This window comes from Centrocercus urophasianus, unplaced genomic scaffold (assembly GCF_019232065.1).
Source record: "Centrocercus urophasianus isolate 14NV4802_14NV808 unplaced genomic scaffold, USGS_Curo_1.0 seq_23, whole genome shotgun sequence".
In the NCBI taxonomy this organism is placed as follows: Eukaryota; Metazoa; Chordata; class Aves; order Galliformes; family Phasianidae; genus Centrocercus; species Centrocercus urophasianus.
This window is the reverse complement of record NW_024884789.1, coordinates 15,921,306-15,945,639: the sequence shown is the minus strand read 5'-3', so window position 1 is coordinate 15,945,639 and position 24,334 is coordinate 15,921,306. Positions and strand designations below refer to the sequence as shown.

General features: G+C 36.2%; 1 protein-coding gene across 8 annotated transcripts in view; it reads left to right on the top strand.

Annotated features, from left to right (window-relative positions):
* HERC1 (HECT and RLD domain containing E3 ubiquitin protein ligase family member 1) overlaps positions 1-24,334 on the top strand; it is a 93,889-nt gene that overhangs the window by 64,870 nt on the left and 4,685 nt on the right. For 3 of the 8 annotated variants that reach the window (XM_042823938.1, XM_042823940.1, XM_042823935.1), the window contains exons 44-73: positions 26-246; positions 1,405-1,673; positions 2,116-2,168; positions 3,390-3,590; positions 4,197-4,371; positions 5,058-5,328; positions 5,948-6,161; positions 6,934-7,193; positions 8,027-8,154; positions 9,000-9,127; positions 10,392-10,583; positions 11,458-11,588; positions 12,415-12,614; positions 13,096-13,213; positions 13,742-13,888; positions 14,418-14,519; positions 15,628-15,801; positions 16,063-16,356; positions 16,899-16,964; positions 17,053-17,178; positions 17,718-17,856; positions 18,278-18,459; positions 19,250-19,405; positions 19,918-20,040; positions 20,612-20,714; positions 21,367-21,536; positions 22,835-22,973; positions 23,169-23,338; positions 23,706-23,875; positions 24,053-24,218. In XM_042823938.1, the coding sequence (XP_042679872.1) occupies positions 26-246; positions 1,405-1,673; positions 2,116-2,168; positions 3,390-3,590; positions 4,197-4,371; positions 5,058-5,328; positions 5,948-6,161; positions 6,934-7,193; positions 8,027-8,154; positions 9,000-9,127; positions 10,392-10,583; positions 11,458-11,588; positions 12,415-12,614; positions 13,096-13,213; positions 13,742-13,888; positions 14,418-14,519; positions 15,628-15,801; positions 16,063-16,356; positions 16,899-16,964; positions 17,053-17,178; positions 17,718-17,856; positions 18,278-18,459; positions 19,250-19,405; positions 19,918-20,040; positions 20,612-20,714; positions 21,367-21,536; positions 22,835-22,973; positions 23,169-23,338; positions 23,706-23,875; positions 24,053-24,218 (4,988 nt within the window). The remainder of the gene's footprint in view (positions 1-25; positions 247-1,404; positions 1,674-2,115; positions 2,169-3,389; positions 3,591-4,196; positions 4,372-5,057; positions 5,329-5,947; positions 6,162-6,933; positions 7,194-8,026; positions 8,155-8,999; positions 9,128-10,391; positions 10,584-11,457; positions 11,589-12,414; positions 12,615-13,095; positions 13,214-13,741; positions 13,889-14,417; positions 14,520-15,627; positions 15,802-16,062; positions 16,357-16,898; positions 16,965-17,052; positions 17,179-17,717; positions 17,857-18,277; positions 18,460-19,249; positions 19,406-19,917; positions 20,041-20,611; positions 20,715-21,366; positions 21,537-22,834; positions 22,974-23,168; positions 23,339-23,705; positions 23,876-24,052; positions 24,219-24,334) is intronic. The other 5 variants (XM_042823939.1, XM_042823941.1, XM_042823937.1 and 2 more) reach the window with 5 other exon arrangements.

The following is a 24,334-nucleotide window of genomic DNA, read 5'->3' as shown; positions in this document are numbered from 1 at the left end:
AGCACTGTTTTCTTTTGCACTCGAGCGGGATTATACCGCTCTGTACAGGCCCACAGAAATCAGAGTCGAAGAGAAGGGATATCTTTGCAGCAAGATCCAGGGGCTCTTTATGACTTCAACTTGGATGAGGAGTTGGAAATTGACCTTGACGATGAAGCAATGGAAGCTATGTTTGGTCAAGACCTGGCTAGTGATAATGATATTCTGGGAATGTGGATCCCGGAGGTATTGGATTGGCCTACCTGGGTGTGTGTGACTGCAGCGGGGGCTGCTTTAACTTACTGCTCTTTGCATGTTTGCATTTCTTAATTTAAAGTAACATGCGTAAGTTTACATCTCAATTTGAAATAACTTACTAAAAGCCAGCAATGCTAAAATCTTGTGTTCTGTAGCTTCACTTTTAGCTTAAGAATAATGCTTTCTTGTGTTTCTTACTCTATGCTTCCTGTACATAGTTTTCCTGCCCTCTTCCCTGAAAGGTGACAACAGAACTAGTGTGTTTGTTTTGATGATAGTACTTAAAAAGCAAATTAGGCCACATTGTCTGGCAGTGAAATTGCTTTACTTAATAATAATAAAATTAGCAATAATAAATCTCATTTGTAGCAACATAATTTGCACTTAAATCAGTTTTGTCCTCTTGATTTCATCATGTCATGTATATGTCAGCATCTGAAAAGGATTTATAGGCTGTCCTCATTCAGTTGTTGTATAGCTTAGTCAAAGTACTTTTGGGATGGAAGAGAAATATGTTAACAATAGGTTGTTAATCTTTGGATTATCTATCTCAAGATGATGACCAGCCTACAAGACTAAACTTTCATCTCCTAATTGTAACAGTGCTTGATTCTGATATGGAAGCAAGATGCAGTATGCATGTGTAATCTTCAGAGACTTTGCTTCACTGGAGCATCTTGATAAAAGCACTTAGGACACAGGAGTAGTTCTAGAAGAACGAACTATGAATTCAGATAGAATCGTGGAATGTATTGACACAGCTTATTGTTTTGCACAGTAAATGTAAGGGCTTACTGTCTGCAAACAATGGATTCTTTTTTCCTTAATAATCTAGTCTCATGCATGTTCTGAGAAGAACAGGATAATTTAAACACAGTATTAATGTAAACCAGCAACGTTGTGTGTGAGAAATGCTGGTCAGGATTTTTTTTTCAGTCAAATCTGAAATGAAATAGGAAAATTTTAAATTTATGTCCCAATGTTTTTCCTCTTCTGAGATGATCTGGTTGTCTGTTTCTGCTTTGTCCTTGTGCAAGGTTACCACACACATTCTACTTGGTGTAGTAGAAATGGGCAGAAACATCCATTTAACAATATTGGCATATTTTTAATATCGAGTATGAAGATGTTTTTCCCTGTAAGTAACGTGAGAATCTTATTACGCAGCATGTTTGTGAATCTGAAGACAGAGAAGAAGTAGTGGTTTGTGAACTGTGTGAATCAAGTGTTGTCAGCTTCAATCAACACATGAAAAGAAACCATCCAGGCTGCGGGCGCAGTGCCAACCGTCAGGGCTATCGTAGCAATGGCTCCTATGTGGATGGATGGTTTGGTGGTGAATGTGGAAGTGGAAATCCTTACTATTTATTGTGTGGTGTCTGCAGAGAGAAGTACTTAGCCCTGAAGAGTAAATCCAAAACATCAACTTCAGAAAGGTACAGAAATAAAAGAGTGGAACACTGTGTGTGAAGGAAAAAAAGAACTTGGAAGTATCAACTAGTCTATGAATTTTAAGAAATTGAATGAAGAAATACAAATTTGTGGTAGAACTAATGTCTTTATTTAACTGAGGCTTGAAATCTTTGTTTGTCTTCATTAATATTTTTAATGGAAAAGGAATTATTTCTCGGAATCTTGCTTCCTGTTGCAGATCTTGAAAAACTTTTTTTCTGAATATGCCATTACTTTTATGTACCTTTTCCACATTCATACTGCAAAATGCATTATTAATTTCTCTTGCTATTTCCAGAACTCATATATGTATTTACATAGCAGTAAAGTAACCTTAGAGTAATCCAGGTTTAAAATTGGTAGGCGTGTATATAAATGATAGAAGCCACTTAATTGGTTTTTTTTTCATTTTTTTTTTTCTTATAGGTACAAAGGCCAGGCTCCTGATTTAATAGGTAAACAAGACAGTGTCTATGAAGGTAGGTTTTCAAGTTTTTGAAGATACTGAATACTTCTGAAGTGCTTTTCTTTCTCCATAAATGCAAATAAACGTGTAATGAAACTCTACTTGAAGATACCTTCAGACTAGATTTAGTGCTTTCATTGTTGCTTTTAAGTTCAGATGGAAATAAATCAGTGACGTTTTTTCCCTTGTATTTCATTTGCTGTCTTCTAATTAATTTTGGTGAATGAGCTGTTGTAGTTTAAACTACATTCAGTCTACATGAAGTCTAATATTCAATTACATTTCTTCAGCAGCCTTTTTAGGAGAGGTTGATTAGCATAAGTTACCCTCTGGAAATTTTGGCCTTAGGCTTACACTTCTATCTTCTTATTAGTTGAGAGTGTCTCAATAATGTCCTTCACACCTGAACAAATTATTTCTAATGACTGTAGAAAATTTTTCTCAGGTGATCCTTTGAATCTGGGCCTTTTTGTAGCTTATACAATCACAGTCATATGAGTTGCCACACGTGTAGATTTAAATGTGAGTGTTCCCAAGTTTAAGGGCAAGTTTTTGTTTTTTTTTCCAGCAGATAAAAGCTGTTGAGATTGTACTCTATGGAGAGAGTTAGAGAGGGAAAAAGAAGTAAATCTAAATTGATGTCTGTGTAAATGTCTGGGAAGTGAATGGAGTAATGGAGTACATAATTTAATTACAATTATGGGACGGAGGGTGCAAACTGAGGTATGGGAAGGAAAAACAAAGGCCTGGATGGTACAATAATGACCTAAGAACTTGCACGTACTTTTTGATAAATGTGAACATGAGAAGTCTCCAGTATCTATCTTTACTGTTCAGTCCTTTAGAATATGTATCTGCTGTCATAATTTAAAGCATTACTGTATGTTCACACTTCTTAATGTATTTCAGGTTGTAGAGTTGTCTTTTTGTTAGATACAGGGACCTCTTGTTGCTGTGTTTTAAAAAACAGCTAAATTGATGCCTCAGAGAATCTTCTATAAAATTTGTGTGATTGAAAAAAAAGACCAGATTTAATGAAGAGGGGCAAAAGGGGGGTTTTGTTTTTCTAGTTAATGTTGCTATTGGCACAACATGAAGATGGGAGTCAAGGCTGCTAAGCTGCAGACTGCAATTCATATTTTATTCCTCATATTGATATTTTTAAAAATTAATTAACATTATTTACTACTTTCAGATTTTAAAGTTACATTTAATTGTATTTTTCCAATTCTAGAAGACTGGGATATGTTAGATGTAGATGAGGATGAAAAGCTGACAGGAGAAGAGGAGTTTGAATTACTGGCTGGACCTCTTGGGTTAAATGATCGACGTATTGTACCTGAACCTGTGCAGTTTCCTGACAGTGACCCTCTAGGTGCATCAGTTGCAATGGTGACAGCCACCAACAGTATGGAAGAAACACTGATGCAAATAGGTAAATTTGATACGAATTTAATTCACAGAACACATACATCCCCTCTGGTGTGATTTTATAGGATTGTTGCAGAAATATTTTGATGATCTTTCCTGCTTTCCTGTCTCATAAGGAAACTAATACAGATTCTTAATTTTCCTTTTATTTTAAAAGTCAGTGAGGTATGCATGGCATTTTTGTTAGCAGACGTGAAGCTTTGGTTTACTAACAAAACTGTGACCAAAGTTTTACAGTGAATGGTAGTAGCATGTTTTTTTCACAACTCAGAGATTCATTGATTTAATTGGTGATTTACTGATCATCATACTGAAATGCAGGATATGTATTTAACTTTGTAGATCCCTTTAAAGGGAAGGGAAGCAGAGGAATTAGCATTAACATCAGTACTGTCAAACTACTACCTATCAAGTTTTGAAAAAAAGAAATAATTAAATTATGTAGAGTTTTAGAAGTGTATTTTCTGCTCAGTCATCACCTCTTTCTATATTTCTGACATGCTGAAAACTGAAGCCTTTTTAAAAAACCTATGCCAGATTTGCTTCTGTGCTTATTACCGTATGATGTTTTTTTGCTCTTTAAACACTAACACAAATTGTTATTTCCAAGGTTGTCATGGCTCTATAGAAAAAAGCTCTTCTGGCAGGATAACATTAGGAGAACAAGCAGCTGCCCTAGTAAATCCACACGACCGTGTTATGGCCTTAAGAAGAGTGACAGCTGCTGCACAAGTCCTTCTTGCAAGAACTATGGTTATGAGAGCACTCTCACTTTTGTCTGTCAGGTTTGTGGCATTCTTAGCAAAACTATTTTTCATTTGAATCTAGTTATGTAGTAATGTTTGGTGTAGATGCACTTTTGTGATTAATTTGGGAAAGTGATGCTCCTTTTATGTACTTAATTCATGTTATTAAGAGAGAAACTTTTGTTGATTTTGTTCCTTCAAACCCTATCTTCAAACTTTATGAAAGATACTTCTATGTCTCACATTGAGAGCAGACTCCAGTAACATCGGCCACTCAAAACATGATTCTGTATCTGCCAATTGGCTTTTGTTCAAGTCAAGTACTAGAAATAAAAGGTAAACATTGTAGGAAAGAAGACATAGTGCAGGATTTGATGCTATATGAGGATGTGAAGAAGTCACAGAAATCTGATGTCTGTTACCATAGTGTAATTCTAAACATGAATTATCCATATAACATTGTTCATGAGCTAAACTTAAGTTTTTTTCTTAGGACAAGACTATAAAATATGTATATATATTTTAATCTTCACCCTTAACTTAAAAGGAGTGAAAGGACACTACAGCTTTGTTTCTGCCTCTTCCCTTTTCCCCTGAATGATAATACTGTCCAGCTAACCAAGCAGGCAGTGTTCACTAGTGGTTTGGGAATAGTTTTGTCCAAATACAATTTTACTTATAATTACGCTAAAAAAACCAAGAGCATTTCTGTTCATTTTTGACAGTGGTTCCAGTTGTAGCCTGGCAGCTGGTCTTGAATCCTTGGGATTAACAGACATAAGAACTTTGGTTCGTTTAATGTGTCTCGCTGCAGCAGGGAGAGCAGGGCTCTCCACGAGTCCATGCACTGTGTCAAGTTCAACAGAGCGGTCTAGAGGAATCCACAGCAAAACAAGCAAGCCTATATCATGTCTTGCCTACCTGAGCACAGCAGTGGGCTGTTTGGCATCAAACACTCCTAGTGCTGCTAAACTTCTGGTGCAATTGTGTACACAGGTATGGTATGTATATTGAACTACTTCTACATGAGATTAAGCATTCCCTTTTGTTCCTATTTATAAGTTGTGCTTTTTTGTTCTAAACTGTGAGATTGCCCTCTCCGACTCTTTAACTGAGTCAGTTGTAGAATAGAGATTCTTTGTGATGATACACAGCTGTGGAAATGCTGTGGTGTTTCATGCACGTGAAGACACTTACATGTAATCAGAATAATTACTTATTTTGTTATTTGGAGTTTGAAATATAATCATGCATTAATACAAGTTTTTGGATGGAATAATGAACTTGATTACACATTACTGTATCCTACACTCAGGCGCAAAAAACTCATAAAAAGTTCTCCTAGAAGCTCCTTAGTTTTTGCTGGTATTTGTGGTTACTTGAGACTGTCTGTTGATTGATTGATCCCTGGATCTGAATGGGTGGTTCCACTAAGACCAGGTATTCAATCCCCAGGTCAGAAGAATTAAATTCCATGTTGCACATGGAACTGGGGGCTGAGAATTTCTACCAAAATATTTTCAAACTTTAAACTATGATTTCTTTCCAAATATAATCATTTTTAAAGATTTTCTTTTTTTTTAGTTATTTATTTTATTTTATTGTTTATTTTCAGAATTTGATTTCTGCAGCAACCGGTGTAAACTTGACAACAGTTGATGATCCAATTCAACGGAAATTTTTGCCAAGCTTTTTAAGAGGAATCGCTGAAGAAAACAAACTTGTAACTTCTCCAAACTTTGTGGTTACTCAGGCGCTTGTAGCTCTGCTGGCAGACAAAGGGGCCAAACTGAGGCCAAATTATGATAAGGCAGAATTTGAAAAGAAAGGTATGATAAGGCTTTTATTTATACTAATCACTTAATTGTTAAATCTTCGATCTCTCATTTCTGTTTAAGGAAAGATGCTAGAATAATCTATACATAGATTTGCTCACAAAAATAGTTTATGTTGTGTTATAGTTTAGGGCACAAATGACTTAGAAAGATTGATTTATTACGTAACTAAATTCTCTATCACTTTAAAAGAAATCTAAACATTTGTGTGTATTGAAAGCTGTACAGGTGTGGTGTTCAGCCCCAGTTGTGCCACATACTGACATTAAGGGGAATAATTAATAATTAAGGGGAATAGTTGATTCCTGATACCCGAGTACTTTTCTGTCTCTGGTGCACAAAATGTTGTTACCTCTGCTGTTGAGAGGTCAGGGAACCGAAAAGCAAGTTCTGAAAAGCCTGAAACAGCAGGCTGTTTCTTTGTTCAGGGGAGGGAAGGACATCCTTAGAGCAGCTTACCTCAGAGGATCCATTTTGCAGTTTAGACAGTGCTTGCTCTTAGAATGACCATTTTCCATGTGGTGAGAATAAGAATATTCATAATTCTCTTGTTATGGTGTTCTGGGTGTTTTTGTGAAATTTTGAAGGGGGCTGTATTTTCTTGGTATCAGAACAGGTTTTCTTCCTAATAGTTAATGTAATTGCAACATTCTTATAAAATGCTTGTTAATCTTCTTTTTTTTCTGGAAATTATGGCTAATGCTGTGTTCATTTATGTACTTCTGTTTGGTACTCATCTAGGCATCATCTCATTGTTTTGTTTAAGCAGGTTTAATTGCCCATTTGTATGCCCATCCTTCCTATGATCCTTCTGCTGTAGGCCCTCTGGAGCTGGCTAATGCACTAGCAGCCTGCTGCCTTTCTTCAAGGTTATCTTCACAACATAGGCAGTGGGCTGCTCAGCAGTTGGTGCGAACTCTTGCAGCTCATGATCGTGATAATCAAACTATTCCTCAGACCCTCGCTGATATGGGGGGAGACTTACGAAAATGTTCCTTCATAAAACTGGAAGCTCATCAGAAACAGGTGATTTCCCCCAAAATTATGTGAATTTTAATGCTCTTCTTTCTTTTGTTTTGAATTGAGAAGAAAAAAAAATTAAAATGATTGTTTTATAAATATACTGACTGAGATATTTCCCACAAAATGTAATGTTTTTGTGATGGAGTACATTATTGCTTGAAGGTATCTCCAATATGGAATAGTGCATACTTTCTTTGAAGCTTCTATTACAAGAGGCAAGAAACTGTCCTCACAGTGCACTACATCAGTAGAATCAGCTTTTCTTGGGCTAGGTAGTAGAATCATAGAATCATAGAATTGCTCAGGTTGGAAAAGACCTCAAAGATCATAAAGTCCAACCACAACTGAACCATGCTGCCCTAACTCTAACAACCCTCCACTCGATCGTGTCCCTGAGCACCACTCCAGATGGTTTTTAAACACATCCAGAGATGGTGACTCAACCACCTCCCCTGCCTGGGGAAGCCTATTCCAATACTTAACAATCTTTTCTGTAAAGAAGTTTTCCTGATATCCAATCTAAACCTCCCCTGGCTCAACTTGGGTCCATCTTAATTTAGATCTTAATTTGCAGTAGTTTTTCTGCTATAGTAGTTAACATCTTATTCTGGTACTCTGTGCAATAGCAGCCCCATGGAGCATGGGTCAGGTGCAACGTCCTCATAAAATATGCTTACACTGTACAGTATTGTAAATGTGGAAGAGTGTATTGTGTTTTTCATCAATGCAGGATGCTGTGTTCTGGTGGTTTAAGTTTGCATTGTTATTAGTGAACAAAGTTACCAAAGCTTTAGGTTTAAACTCCATTTTTGCCATGATCTCTTTAACATTTGTAGGTCATGACATGTGTTTGGTGCAATAAAAAGGGACTTTTGGCAACTAGTGGAAATGATGGCACCATAAGGGTGTGGAACGTTACCAAGAAGCAGTACTCACTGCAACAGACATGTGTGCTCAACAAATTGTAAGTCAATTCTTTATAACTGTGAGATATTTAATTTACGTTGTAGTTGTGCAAGGTAATGAGAAGAGCCAATCCTGCAGTATCTTCTGCACAGGAATCATTTCATCTTTCTTTTTTCCTAGGATTGTTTCTGTGTTTATGGCAGGCAATGTAAGATAAAACTGAAAGCAGAACTCAAATATCATGCTGATCAGAGTCATCTCAGAGATAAGGAGATCATGTTAAAACTGTTAAAAATATTCTTAATCATTCATTATGAGGGGAAATTATTAAAATATTACTCCAAGGGACTATGATATACGAGAGGAATAAAAAGATAAAATATTCCTTCGGAGGGTTCCTGTGAACAGTTTAAATCTATAACATGGTAATTGTGAATGTAGTGGTTGCAATGAAGTGTGGGGAGAAAAAAAAAAGAATTTGTGACTTCTGGGCTTCAGGAGCTTGGAGTTCCTGCTGCTCTTTCATGGAACTGTCTGAGAAGGACTTTTCTATCATTTGGATGTGTCCAAAAAAGAAGGAAGAAAAAGATTAAAATCTGATTCCTCAGTACAGATTATGTGAGTTAAGTCAGAAGAGTAAAGAAACAATAATGAACCAGAAGGTTGATAGATGGTGATTTCTTAGCAGTTCTTAAATTTTGTTTGATGCTACTCATTTTGTAATTTGTAGTTGTTTTAAATAGAATGTAGGATTGTGAGCAGGGAAGAATACATTTATTGTGTAAATCTAAAATGATGGCAGAAAGACTTTGGATTTTAGTTTAAATATTTCATGAATTCTCTCTTTTCCTGTCTGCCTAAAGAAAGTGCCCTTTTTAATTGTATTACTCTGTACTGTTGCAGAGAGGGCGATTCTGAAGAAAGTCTGGGGTCACCCAGTGACCTTAGTTTGTCTCTTATCTGTTGGAGCATCAGTGGCAAATATCTGGCTGGAGCTACAGAAAAGATGGTGAACATATGGCAAGTCAATGGTATGCACTGACTACCTGTGAACATTTTACAGTAAAATGTATTTGTAAATAAAACTGCTAAGTTACTGAATATTTGTTAACCTAAGTATTTGTGTGTGCTCTCCAAGTTTAGTATCTGCCATTTTCCGTAATATCTTGTCAATCTATTTAATTAATTAAGGCATTAACCACAAATCAATGCGTGTCTTAAAACTAAATGGATAAACTGAGTACCATGTACAAATTCTTGATGTCACTGATGTGTTTAGGTTTGAGACTTGATCACTTCTGGTGATTTTTGTTTGCAAATATGGTATTCTCCCATAGTCCACAAGACTTACCTTCTTCAAAAGGCATGGAGAGTGCCAAAACGACTGAAACAATGCAGGGATGGCTGATGACAGTGTTCAATGAGAAGGAAGACCTTTTGAGAGTAGAATGTGTGAGGTTGGTTTGTTTAGTTGAACAAAAGATCTGGGAGGAGTAAGATTGGAAATTGAAGATTATAAATTGTTACATTAGGAAAGTAAACACTAGGAGAAACCTGTGGAGCAAAAGCAGCTATGCGAGCAAATGGATATTATTGATACAGGAAGAAATGGAAATAAATAGGCCATAAATAACTGCAAGAAAGATTCTGGTATTAAAATGCTTGTGATATCAAATGATTTCTAAGGAAGAATGACAACTGGTAAGGAAATACTTTTAAGATGTGTTAGAGAAACTGCATTGTGATGAGGAGGACTGATCTTGATCCAGAAGGGCCTTTCTGAATTCACTGATTCAGTTTGCAAGAGTCTGTAAATGTATTCTCTAACATCCTTCCTGTCATTTGTGCTGTTTTTAACTAATCCACCATAATTTTAAAACTCTGGGAAAATTGTTAGTCACTTGGTCACTCGTAATCTGTGAAACATCTTTCTGTTGTTTTGTACTTACGAAAATCAGTGGTTAAACTGTCCGTGTTAACAGACAGTTCACAAGAAAAATGTAAGTGATCTGAAGAATTTAGCTTTCTCCTTTAATAAAACTATTTGTCTTGGATGAACATTGAGATTTATTGTCTATGTTTTGTGTAGGTTAGTGGTCCATTGCTTCACTGTCTCATCACTTAAGTGAATTTGTCATATATTCTAGCTCTAGACTATAGACTCTTCTCATGTTTTCTCGTGGAAGGTATTTCTGCTGTATTATTTTATTTATGAAGATGAAAAAAATTTAAATAATTAAATTCAATGCTTTAAATAATTAAAAATAATTTTGAAATATTTTTGGGCTTTCCCAGGAGGAAAAGGATTATTAGATCTTCAGCCTCACTGGGTATCTGCACTTGCTTGGCCAGAAGAAGGGCCAGCTGCAGCATGGAAAGGAGAATTATTGTTAATTGGTCGTATGGATGGGTCTCTTGGACTTATTGAAGTTGTGGATATTTCAACCATGCACCGGATAGAACTGGAACACTGCTACAGAAAGGATGGTAGGTGACTGTATCAGTATTTAAGTAGAGATTAAAATTAGTAGTGCCTTAGTTAAATTTTGAGATTCCTCCATAAAAAAGAAAAAGCGATATACATAGGTTACTCTGAAAGTAATGCCTTCTATTTATTTCCATGGAAACTGCAATAGATATAGAAAATACTGTAACACTATTTAAAGGAGCAAATTTTCAGCATCAAAACATTCTTTTTCAACATATTTTTAACCTGGTCACCACCATTAGCTGTGCATTTTCACCAGCAGTGAAAAAGAGGTTATAATATTTGCATTAATTTTGCTTTAAATTGCCACGTTGGCTGTATGACTTAAAAGAATTGAAGACACAGATTTTTTGCAGCGCCTCCTTTGTCTATAGATGGTTTGTAGACAATATCATCTGAATTCAATGATTACACCCATTTTTATTTATAGTTCTGGTCACAGAGGACATGGAATAGCACATCTTGGGTAGCATTTTTGGTTTTCCACAAAGAATGTGGCTTCTTCTAGAAATGTGCCATTTTTTGGGGCAGAATCAATGGAGGCAATATGTACTAACAAAGGCTGACGTTGCTTTCAGTGGTTTTCTTGGAAGCAGCCCAGCGCAGTTCTATTCCCCGTGTCAAGAATGTATACATCCAAGTATTTTAATGAAGGAGAGTGATTAAAAAAAATTACAAAATGATCTCAACTTCTGTGATCTCATTCTCTTTTGTCTTTATATACAAATTGAAGAAAATATTCAGACAAAAAAAAGTCAAGTAACTTGAGGGGGAAGTTATGCATTTAATGTTTTATGCAGTCGCACTATCAAAAAATTCTGTCAGGACTGATGCTCAGTTTGGGTTAATGAAGCTTTGTGTTGTCTGTCACAGTTTCTGTCACATGCCTGGCCTGGTTCAGCGAAGATAAACCATTTGCAGTTGGCTATTCAGATGGGAAATTGCTAATAGGAACAAAGGAACCACTTGAAAAAGGAGAAATCATTCTAGTTGATGCACACAAGGTAGAGTTAGTCGTTTAAAAATGTATCTGTAATTTCAGCAGGAAAGGATCTGCTTAAGCTTTTTTGTGTATTCGAAAGCTATTTATAAAGTCAAGAGCAGATTATTTATTTCTGGTACATTGAACACAGTTGAGTTCAGAGGAACAGTCTACCGAATTTAAATTAAAAAAAGGAGTAAGAATTATAATCCTTTTGCTATTAGAGATTGCAAAGTGTGTTTGGTTTTAAAAAGGCTTGATTTGTAACAGCACTCATAACACTTCAGTTTTGTCTTTCACGTGTTTTTGTAGAGCTTAAAGTATCATGCAAAGCAAAAACCTTTTTCTGATAATGCAGCCACAAAGGTTTTGATCCTTTGCTTCAGTGTCCATAATGAAAAGTCACTACTGATTGGACTAATAAGTTGTTAGGCTAAGAAGAGAATTCCCAAAGTAGAAGTTTAATAAAAGCATCTTGAGTGCTTCCATGAATTGGTCTTGGTATTTGAAGCGTGGCAGTCACAGAAGTGGGTCTGCTGTGGTAATAAAACTATACTTCAGTATTCCTCTATGGCCTGTTCTTTCTGATGTCAGTTAGCCTCATCTGGCCCTTTACCTAATATGCCTGTGAAGCCAGTACCATTAAGTTAATTCTGCAATTACTTAATATAAAAAAAAAAAAGAGGATGTACTGAATTCGTATTTGCAAGTCATTCTCTCTAGTTGTTAAAATTTATTTGAGAATAAAATGCTCTGTGTTACAATAATTAAACATTGCATTAGCTCTGGTTTTCTCTGTTCCTACTGTGTTACTTCATACCAACTCTTATCTTTTTTTTAATTAATAGGATACAATCGTTAGTATGAAGTGGGATCCAACTGGTAAAATTCTCCTGACATGTGCCAAAGAAGAAATTGTGAAACTCTGGGCATACATGGGAGGGTCTTGGAGACGTCTGCATTCACTGCCCCATCCAGCTTTTGTGAATGGCATTGCTTGGTGTGGTCTTCCAGGGAAAGGTCCCAAGTTACAGCTATTGCTAGCTACGTATGTCATGTTTTTGTTTGTTTTGGCTTTATTGTATTTTTTTTTCTTGGTCATTAATGTCAAGAGTGAAGTTTCTTGTTTTTTCAAATAACATTTGCTCAGTAAACCAGTTTTCATGAGAACTCTAAGGCACCAGAGTGAAAATGAACAGCATGGCTCTTGTCATGTTGCCAGCTGTTCTCTCTGTGCTGTAAGACTTGTGCATGATAGACCTGTGCTTGAACTTTTTCTGCATATATTTTTTGTAGTATGAGACTGTGATGTTAGGGGAAGTTGAAAAGGTGTGGGGTGAGGAGTGGGAGGATAGAGAGTGGAACAGAAGGAATGCTTTTAACCATTGATTACATGCCTTTGCACTTTAGATGTAGAGATAGATATAGTTTCATAGGAAGGTAGTGATATCTGATGTTTTTAGGACATTCTGTTTATATTTTGTATTTAGCTTTACTTTGTTTTTCTGATTTACCCTGACTTCTTCTAGAGGGTGCCACAATGGTTTGGTGTGTGTCTGGGCTGTTCCTCAGGACATAGCAGCCACACTGCAGACCAGCTCAGCATACTCAGAAGGATGGTGGGACCAAGAAACAAGTGCCCAGGTAGGAGTAGATGGAGTGTTTAAGAAATTCTCTTTGCTTGTTCTGAAGTTAGGGAGGAGGTAATGTAAAAGAGTTACTCAAATCTCAGATTTCCTGACAGAAGATATTTGCTAAAAAGAAGTGTTTATGTTGCATTTGTATGTGTGTAGATATTTTCAGAACAGAAGCTGAAAAGTCATTGGTTGAAGTGAATTTTACTTCACTAAATATTATATACTGAACTGCTTCTATTTTTCCTAAGTTGATAAATTTATAATAAAATTCAGTAAGAGTTTAAAATTGTTTCTATATAAAATTAAATCAACATTAGTTTTCCATGTGTTACATCAGCTTGCAATACAGTTTTTAGTGTTGGTGGCATTTTGTACAAGGAGAAACAGTGATAATGTGACAAGAATAATTTTGGAGTTTTTAAATTATCGTATTGAAATTACTGTATCTCTACAAATATTCAGTATTTCTTACAGAATATAGGAGCTAATTTTTTTCTGTATCAAGTTCAGTGTTCCATAACTACAACATAATTTTCAGGATGGATACAGAAAAACAGTTGAAGCCAAGTGTGTATTTCAACTGCGAGGACATATTACCCCTGTTCGGACTGTTGCCTTCAGTCCTGATGGGCTGGCATTAGTGTCTGGTGGACTTGGTGGTCTCATGAATATTTGGTCTTTACGGGTAAGGTCATCATAGAGGTAACGTACTTTTTTGTATAACTGTCTCCAGTGGTTGAGGCATCAGACTTTTCGTTTTTTTTTCTGGGGTGTTACAAATATGAAAGGAAATGTTATGTAAAATAATGATGAAATCTGATACACAATAAACATAAATTTAAATTAAACTTAACTGTTAAGTATTTTGTAGGTATGGTTCTATTATTTATTCACTTTTTAGTCTTATTATTAGTTAGCCTTTGCAGAAGTAGCCATTCTTGCTTTAGAGATGGGAACAACATTGCTTTACTACAAGAACTTTCTCCAGGAATCATACATTACCTCTTATTTAATAATTCTGAATCATTTCTTATATTATCTCTTTAGTATGGTGGAAGTGCTAGATAGATTTTAGCTTCTAGCATTGGCATTTCAGTTTTTAAGACATTATTGAACAGCTTGGAGAATATCATCCCTCAGGAATGTGCTTTGTATGTATTTAAATAGAAAAGTAGCTGTATTTGCACAGTGACACAGAGCACTTCTTTCCTTAGGATGGTTCAGTGCTGCAGAGTGTTGTGATAGGTTCTGGAGCTATTCAGACCGCCGTGTGGATACCCGAAGTCGGTGTGGCTGCGTGCTGTAACAGATCAAAGGTGACACTGTGTGTTAAAGTAATTCTACAATTGTTTGTGTAATTAAGAATTATCTTATTAAAAGAAAGTTCCCTTTGTCTTTTTTTGGGGGGAATGGGAAGAACTATGCAGACAGGGCCTCTCTATTTATTGACTTTGTTATGGAAGCGTACTTGTTTACAAAGCAGCTTGAATAACTGAGCCTACTCAACTGTTATATTTTCAAGATATGTTATTTTGACTTTCAACTACTGCTTGAGCCTAAACAGATTTTTTTTTATTATTATTATTATTATTTTTTTTAATGTTTCATGTTGAATTTTGGGTGGTCGAGGGGAGAATCCTGAATTTGTGGTTGCAAAGGACTCTACACACTGGTTACATCAGCATTTCTGTTTACTGGCAGCAACTGTAAATGGCCACAAAAACAGGATAAAGACTTTTTATTTACGCAGCATGAGGAATTTCTTTTCTCCCAACAAATAAGATACCACAGTAACGTAATTTAATCTAGACCAGCCTCAACATCAGAATTTTTTTAAGGAGTAGCAAAATTTATTTCAGTGTTTACTTTAAGTACTGCTCATATCTGAACAGAAGTTTCAAAGGTGGCAGTATAGCTGTATATGCAAGCCTGCATGAGTCCCTGACTTCCTCAAGTGATTAAGAAACAACAGCTGGTTGTTCCAGAAGACAACTTCTTTTGTGAATGATGATGAACTTGGCACAAGTTATGGCTCCTGTTAGTAGAGCTGTTCTAGATTTGGTTCTAAGTATTTGAAAGTCTTTGAAAGTCTTCCCTGAATTCCACCCTGGTGTTGGAGATGATTTAACTATGTTTATGCTGTTCACAAAAATTAACTCTGCTTGTTAATATCTGTTTTCATTCTTCCTTGGAATGATAATCATTATGCTGCCTTGCGAAGGTGAAAGTAACGTATGAAGAAGTAACAATGTGGAGTGAGCTACTCCATAGTGATCTTCAGCAGACTGTTAATCAACAGAGACAATACAAATATTTTCTATCCACTTTGGAAACTAAGATAATTGATAGTAAATCAGTGGAGCTGAATGACCTTATTTTATGAATTTTTGATTTTTAACATGTCTTGTGTCTGCTGTTAAACAGGATGTGTTGGTAGTGAACTGTACATCAGAATGGATATCTTCCAATCACATCCTTGCAACATGTAGAACTGCACTGAAACAGCAAGGAGTTCTAGGATTAAATATGGCTCCTTGCATGCGAGCTTTCTTGGAACGTTTGCCAATAATGCTTCAGGAGCAGTATGCATATGAAAAGGTAAGAGCTTGTGAGCAGCTTCTTTCAGAACTGAGATTCCCCCCCAAAATTTCCTACATCTTGTCTGCATATATCTTTCAATATTTTCCAAACTAGCAATCTCTTAGTTTGAAAGTATTTAAAATTTTAGAAAAGCTTTAAGTATGGAAGAAAGTATTTGTCTGTAGGAATAGCTTTATAGAAATCCTACTTCCAGATTGCTGAATTCATGTTCCTAACTGTGCATGTATGATTTCTCTTTCCCCTTCCCCTCACCTTTAGCCCCATGTTGTTTGTGGAGACCAGCTTGTTCACAGTCCTTACATGCAATGCTTGGCATCGCTTGCTGTGGGCCTCCACCTAGATCAGCTGTTGTGCAATCCCCCAGTACCACCTCATCACCAGAACTGCCTCCCTGATCCTTCAACCTGGAGTCCCACGGAATGGGCCTGGCTGGAATGTTTCTCAACCACCATAAAAGCCGCTGAAGCCTTGGCAAAGGGAGCACAGTTCCCAGAATCCTTTACTGTTCCAGACCTGGAGCCTGTTCCAGAGGATGAACTTACTCTCCTAATGGTGAAATATGCTATATTCATAATGTTATAGAGTGGCTTGGGTTGGGAGGGTCCATAAAGATCATCCGGTTCCAACCCCCTGCCATGGGCTGGGTTGCCAGAAACTAAATCAAGCTGTCAGGCTGTTTGGCATGTTCCTACAACTTTTTGGCATGTTCCTACATCAAATTATTTAGTAATGTTAATGGTCTTTATGACTTTTTATTTTGGCTGACGTATCATAATATTGGATCGGTAAATTATTATCAGCAATCTTACAACATCTTCAGAGAACATGTGCTTCAAAAAACTTTAAAAAAGATTATTTCATCATGAATTTTATTTAATTTTATTTACATTTTGACTGTGAACCATGAGTAACAGTGTCATTTGTAGGCATAGTAAAGAACTAGGCTTTGTCTGTTCACTCTTATCTTTGTATTTTTGTAGAGTGCTTTGAATGTCCATGTTGGTCATAGTTAATAAGGGAACGAGTATGACATAGCAGCAAAATGATGTGCATCTCTTGAACTGAATGTGGTAACTGTGCTTTTTGTTACATAGGATAACAGTAAATGGATCAATGGTATGGATGAGCAGATAATGTCCTGGGCAACGTCAAGGCCAGAGGTTAGTAAAACGCAAATTTATTTATTTTATTTATTTTGCTTTTGCAAGTACTCTTTCTCTAAAGCATTCTTTTCCTGCTGCACCATAGGATTGGCACTTAGGAGGTAAATGTGATGTGTATCTGTGGGGAGCAGGAAGACATGGACAATTAGCAGAAGCTGGTAGAAATGTCATGGTACCAGTGGCAGCACCTTCGTTCTCTCAGGCTCAACAGGTGATCACCTAAAGAGAGTTGCATGTTTTTATTGTTATTGATTTATCCCATGCATTGTTTGTCAGAATCTCTCTCTGAAAATGTCTTCTGTTTATTGTTTGAATTTACTATTAAGTATGCTCAAAACATGCATTTTCTACCATAATTAATAATTCATTTGTTTTCTGAGATAAAATTGACGTTCAGGATAGAAACATCAAGACTGAGTAAATCTCAGGTAGGAGTGTATTATATTTTTTCTCACTAGAAGAACGTTTGCTGAAACCAGTAGCAAGTTTCAGTGAAGAAATGTGTGTTATGATATAATTAGGTAATAAAAGTCCATTAAACATATTGTAAGTGATGTTTTATGTTAATAGGGCTGTCATGAAGGTATTTGCAGTGACTAAAGATGTAGAATCGAGGTAGAATCACAAAAGGAAAGCAATGGTTGAAAAAATAAGATGATACATTGTAATTGTAATACAGATTGCTGCATCTAAAACAACAAACAAACAAACCAAAAACCATAAAAACTCCTCTGCATTTTTCTTGACCAGGTTGTTTGTGGTCAGAATTGTACTTTTGTCATTCAAGCTAATGGCACAGTTTTGGCTTGTGGAGAAGGAAGCTATGGACGGCTGGGACAAGGAAATTCAGATGATCTTCATGTGTTAACAGTCATTTCAGCACTGCAAGGTGAATCTGTTTTGAAAAGATTAAATTGATTGATAGTGAACATCATTGACATTAAAATATTGTAATTGTTAATTGAAAATTGAACAAACAAACTAGATGTTTATGTCTCCTTATTATGTAATTAGTAACATCTTAATGTTCCATAATTTCAAGAGTGCTGTGGGGAAAAACGTTTGCTTAAGATAGGGATATTGCATTTCAAAACTAATGGTGGGTCAGAAGCATAGGTTGTGTGTGAGAAGGTGCAGAGTTTCTTCAAAGTAATAATACAAGGGAATTGCTACAATAAGATAAGTATATTCCTGGTTGATGCCTTTCCCCAGACTTAATTTGCTACCCCTTGGGGCACTTGGATATATAAGCATGTTAAGAGTTCTTTTTTATTTACTGTAAACATTGCTTTCTCTATTCTTTTTCACAGGCTTTGTTGTAACTCAGCTGGTGACCTCTTGTGGATCTGATGGACATTCCATGGCTTTGACTGAAAGTGGGGAAGTCTTCAGTTGGGGAGATGGAGATTATGGCAAACTTGGACATGGGAACAGCGACAGACAGCGCAGGCCTAGACAGATAGAGGCTCTGCAAGGAGAAGAAGTGGTGCAGGTTCCATAGCATATTTTTTCCTTTTACAAACTGTAAATACAGTAACTTAGTACTTAGGAATACTGGCTTTAGGTAAATGGTACAGTTAGTGATAGAGATGTTCCAGAACTACTGTCAGTCTTGCCAATTTGAATTCGTGTACTGAATGAAAATGGAAAACTTTTGACTTCTTGCTGAGCATTATGAAGCAAGTTGATAATTCCCAGTTGAAAATAGTTAATATCACAAGGTTCATTGCTGCTGTGATGTTACTCAACACATATTACTTGAGAAGTCTGAAAATTTGAAAGAGCCTGTGAAAAAAGACTGTCAAAATGTAGACACAATTCAGAATTTTATACCTTGATCTTTGTCAGATAACAGTGTTCTTTAAAATGAGTTGCCCTGTTTTCCTTCTCTTTACTAAGTGTGCTTAGCAGCACAAAAAAAGAGATACCAGGCTTTGGCTAAATGTTTCAGCATTCTTTCATGCCATTTATTAGAATTTGTGCTTAGCAAGCAACCTGCTTCCAGAAGACAGTATTTGGTTTTAACAGAAAAGAAAAAATAAACAAAAATGCCTGAAGGCCTGTATCCACACAAGTATGCACCTGTCCTTCTCTTAACATTACTGTGAGGATAAAGCAGAAGTAGATTGTTAAAATAATTCGTGCTGTAGTACCTGTGCTTTATGACTTTATAATGTGAATGAGTTTTGTAAGATGAAGAAGTTACTGCATAGTTCAGTGTGTAATAGTTTACTCCTCAAAAAACAAGATGCCTGTAAAAATTATACTTGTTTTACTTCCAGATGTCATGTGGCTTCAAGCACTCAGCTGTGGTGACAGCAGATGGCAAACTTTTTACATTTGGAAATGGTGATTATGGTCGATTAGGGCTTGGAAATACTTCCAATAAGAAACTTCCGGAAAGAGTGACAGCGCTGGAGGGTTACCAGATTGGACAGGCATGGTTTATCTAAAACTGTCAATGTATCTTCATTTAAAGCTAATATTGTCAATGTATTTCAGTGTTCTGTTTTTATGTTTGGGATTGAGTTTTGATTGTGATAGCAGAATTTGAAAAAATGTTGGGTTTTTTAATATCTTTCCAGACTTTTGAGCCTCTTTCTGCAAAACTGCTTTTTTTCTTTAACATTGTAACATGTTTATATTTAATTATGAAGTATGAATTCATGACACATTTTGTTTTCCTAGGCAGTGAGCATGCTTAGCATGAAGCTATTCTTTGGTTCTAGGAGAGGGAATGGAAGCAAATTTCTAGAAACAACAAGCAAGCAAAAAAACCAGCCTGTTGTCTTCCAAATGCTGTAATAGAATTTTGAATGTCCTTAAAGGGATCTTTTTTTTTTTTTTTTTTTTTTTTTTTTAAATGCTGTTTTTCTTTTCCTAAAGGTATTTGGTTTGTTCAAGTCAGTACTGGCAAAAACTGTGATAATAACATATTTCTTTGAACCAGGTGGCCTGTGGACTCAATCATACTGTAGCTGTGTCAATGGATGGTTCAATGGTTTGGGCTTTTGGAGATGGAGATTATGGTAAACTTGGTTTGGGAAATTCCACTGCAAAATCCTCACCACAGGTTAGAATTCAAAGGGAAAAATATTCTCTGCATAAATTTTCACTGTTGCTAAACATATTACACGGCATTCAGCGTGCAGTTTTCAGAATTAACATTATTAATTCTATATGCTATACTGTTGTAATAAAATCTACCATAAAGAATTCTGATAGTATGTTATACTAAGCATGACATTTTAAAGAATTTCGAGTACATAATACTTAACCCTACGTCAGAGATAATACAAATAGAGAAAACTGTAGGGTTAACTCAAAGGAGAGAGGTTCTTAATTTTGCTATTTGTGGGTAAGCTTGTTTACATACTTGTCCACTTCCTCTCGTGCCACCTCTCACCAACCCCAATAAATAAAAGGTATTTTGAATCATTGTGCATAGAATAAGAAAACAGTGTCTCAGGTTGTTTTTATTCATTCACAGGCCTTAATTAGAGTAATGCTACAAAATATGTATTACGTTGAGGGAATTATAAAAATTCTTTTTGGAAACAGAAGTTACAGATGAAATCCATGTTTATTTTCTGCTTATATCTTATATCTGCCATAGCTCTTTGTCCTCTCATTTACCCTTCTAGAAAGTGGATATTCTCTGTGGAATTGGCATAAAAAAAGTTGCCTGTGGAACACAATTTTCTGTTGCACTGACAAAAGATGGTCATGTATATACTTTTGGACAAGGTAGGACAATCTAACATTTGGACCTTATATGTTTTTGTACACTGAAAATGAAAAATGAAAGTGAAGGACATTAACACATTTATAAGAGTAATCTTGGAATTTCAACAGTGCTGTGTTAATGTAGACACAGATCTGGATTTCAGGCCTGTATGTAGTTTGATCTCACTATAGCCTCACAATTTAGTTTTTGAAGGGTGTTTCATTTAATTTTTGACAGGTGTTTCCATAAAATTTCATTGAATTTCATATGTCTAGAACCACTGGGTTCTTTGAACGCTTGCTTTACCTAATAGAGTCTATATCTGCCCAATTTGTTAAGAGTCTGGGCAGGCAAATTGCCAGCATCACTGAGTTAAACACATTTTTTCTTTTCGAGTCAATTAATTCAAATGTGTTATAAAATCATGTGATGACTCGTTTTAATAGATTTTGATTTTGTTTCACTTTTAAAGTGCAAATAACTTCAGCAGTATCCATAAGCACAGCAATGCTTTGTAGGAAATGTACACTAGATTTCTGCATAATAAATTACACTGATGTCCCAGTTCTAAGAGTATTCAGAATTGCTTTTTGCCCCTGCCCAACTTCTGCCTGCAAGTAAAATTAACTTGTGATGATCTTTACATATATAGGCATTTCCTTGCAATTTCAGATCGCCTTATTGGTTTGCCAGAAGGTCGAGCTCGAAATCACAACAGACCCCAGCAAGTCCCAGTACTGTCAGGAGTCTTCATAGAAGACATAGCTGTAGGAGCAGAGCATACACTAGCTTTATCATCCACAGGCGATGTATACGCTTGGGGTAGCAACTCTGAAGGGCAGGTATGTCCCTGTTTATTTCTAACCATAACCACTGTATAGATGTGGTTGGAATATGTATCTGGTGGAAAGTCAAGCTTTGATTTTTGTTCTTTTCCTTCTCCTCAGCTACAATAACATTTCAGGTTTTCTCCACAATTTTCTTCTTCATTTCCCATGCACCTGCATGGCAGCAGGTGGGGAAAGCACTGACATCATTCTATCGGAATGCTTGCTTGTCGAAATGGTTTTTGAAAGAAACTTCACTGATTCATGACCTACCATAACTGTGTTTGAATACTAAAAAAAATTATGATGGTTGGCAATCAGATTCTTTTCATAAAGATTAATTTTATACGAAATCATTTTTACAAGTCAAAAGCAAATAGTGAATATTAAATACTCTCTTTGCTTTGGGACACTGATTTTTATCACTGCCCTTAAGCATCCATTCTCTTCCCACACCCAGTGTATAACTCACATTTTTTGGAAGGATTTCAGATGTTGAGTTTTGTATGCTGCAAGTATAAGACCAAGCCTCTTGATGCTTTGACTCTCGGTGTTTCAAGAGTGTTGGGCAAAGTTAGTGCTGTGGCATTTCAGGGGTGAGTTTTTGAGTGGTTTTTGAGCAAGTTATTTAGAGTAATTTCTAAAAGGAACGGTTGTCTGTTTTTACAATCATGCTTTTGTTCTGTGTTGGAAGAGAAAAACTTAGTGTAAAAAAGAAGAGTAGAGGAACTTGATTCTGAAAGCCTATTTTGTATACTTTCCATTGCAGTGTAAAAAATTTGGTGGTGTTGTAGAAACAATTTTGTATGCTCTTGAAGTACAAAGTTACCACTTTTACAGTACAAAATTCAAAACTACTGGGAAAAAATCAGAAGAGTTTCAGTAAAATTTCATGCTGATCGTTTTTTCAAACACTTGCAGGAATGTACTTGCTAGAGCAAAAGTGGTATTCAGATTGCACGGGAGAGGTATGAGCTGTGTTGACTGCATGAGAAGGATTGTGCAATATAGATGACTTAGCAGCATAGCTTTATTTCTCAGTGTACAAAAGATTGTGTAAAAAATCTCTAGCTATTCTCAGGCCTCTTTGCCACCTAGGTTTGCTACTGCCATTAAGTGTGGATGTAATATTCTATCCAAAATGAAAGGTAAATGCAAGCATAACTAAAGATCTATGAGGCGAATGTTTTTAAGCCAGTATATGGTGTAGACATTTTTACCATTTGTTCTGAATCTTTCCTTGAGAGTTTTCTAGAAGCTTTATCACACTTGTTGATTCTTATTTGTGTCTTACAACTGTTACAATTTGTCAGCTTGGACTTGGCCATACTAACCATGTCAGAGAACCAACCCTAATAACAGTCCTGCAAGGAAAGAATATTCGGCAAATTTCAGCAGGACGTTGCCACAGTGCTGCCTGGACAGCACCCCCGGTTCCACCCAGAGCTCCAGGTAAATAGCTGAGATGGTTTGTATGGTCATTTGAGTTAGTCTTTGTGTTTCATGAGGGATGAGTGTAACAGGAGCTGTGGAATGTTGGGCACAAATTGGTTTTAGTTCATATCCACCCACCCAGGTTTTCAAACTACCTTAGTCTCTCAGTTTTGCAGTCCTTTATGAAATGATGTTTTCTCTCTCGTGTGGCAGGTGTATCAGTGCCTTTACAGCTTGGCTTGCCTGATGCCATTCCACCACAGTATGGGGCACTGAAAGAAGTGAGCATTCATACAGTAAGAGCAAGGCTCAGACTGCTGTACCATTTCTCTGACCTCATGTACTCTTCATGGAGATTACTTAACCTCAGTCCCAATAATCAGGTAAAACTCCATTTAAAATATATATTTTAGTCCTGTTGTGTTGTACCATATCACTAGCAAGCTTTTCACCAGGCCTCAGTAGTAGAGTCTGTAAGTTTTTTGGTTTTTTTTTTCTAAAAAATAAATTAAATATACAAATTTGGATTAAGCCAGGCTTTGTCAAAGTGCCATTATATATTTTCAGTTATGTTAATATTAACATGCCAGTAGTTTTCAAAAAGTTGCTGTCCTCAAAACTGTAAAAAAGAAGTGCCTACCTTCTTTGTGAAATATTGAAGTGCTAGTGAGTAATTACGAAGGTTTTATTCTACGTAAATGAACTAATGACCTTTATTAATATGCTTATTTTCATACTGCTTTATTGCAGAACAGTACATCTCATTATAATGCTGGAACATGGGGAATAGTTCAAGGACAGCTAAGACCCTTGCTAGCACCACGAGTGTACACGCTCCCTATGGTACGCTCTATAGGGAAGACCATGGTTCAGGGAAAAAACTATGGTCCTCAGATTACTGTAAAAAGAATATCAACCAGGTCAGTATTGTTTTCACAGGCAATGTTTTTGATACCAAGCGAATACTGATCTTCATACGTTTTCCATAACCTGTTGCATATCAAACTCTGTACGTCTTCATTATGAACAAATGACTTCAGTAACGTATTCACTTTTATGAGTTACATTGTATGGCTGTGTCTTCTTTTCTTCAAAAGGGGTCGGAAATGCAAACCCATTTTTGTACAGATTGCAAGGCAAGTGGTAAAGCTGAACGCATCAGACCTTCGCCTGCCTTCTCGTGCCTGGAAAGTGAAACTGGTTGGAGAAGGAGCTGATGATGCAGGGGGAGTGTTTGATGACACTATTACAGAAATGTGTCAGGTAGGCAAAATCTATCAGTTTGAAATGCCTGGTAGAGTTGTTTGTTTTGTCTGATTTTGTTTGTCAGTTTTCCTTTATGCAACATAGCAATTTCTTCTTGTTCTTCAGTCCTGAGC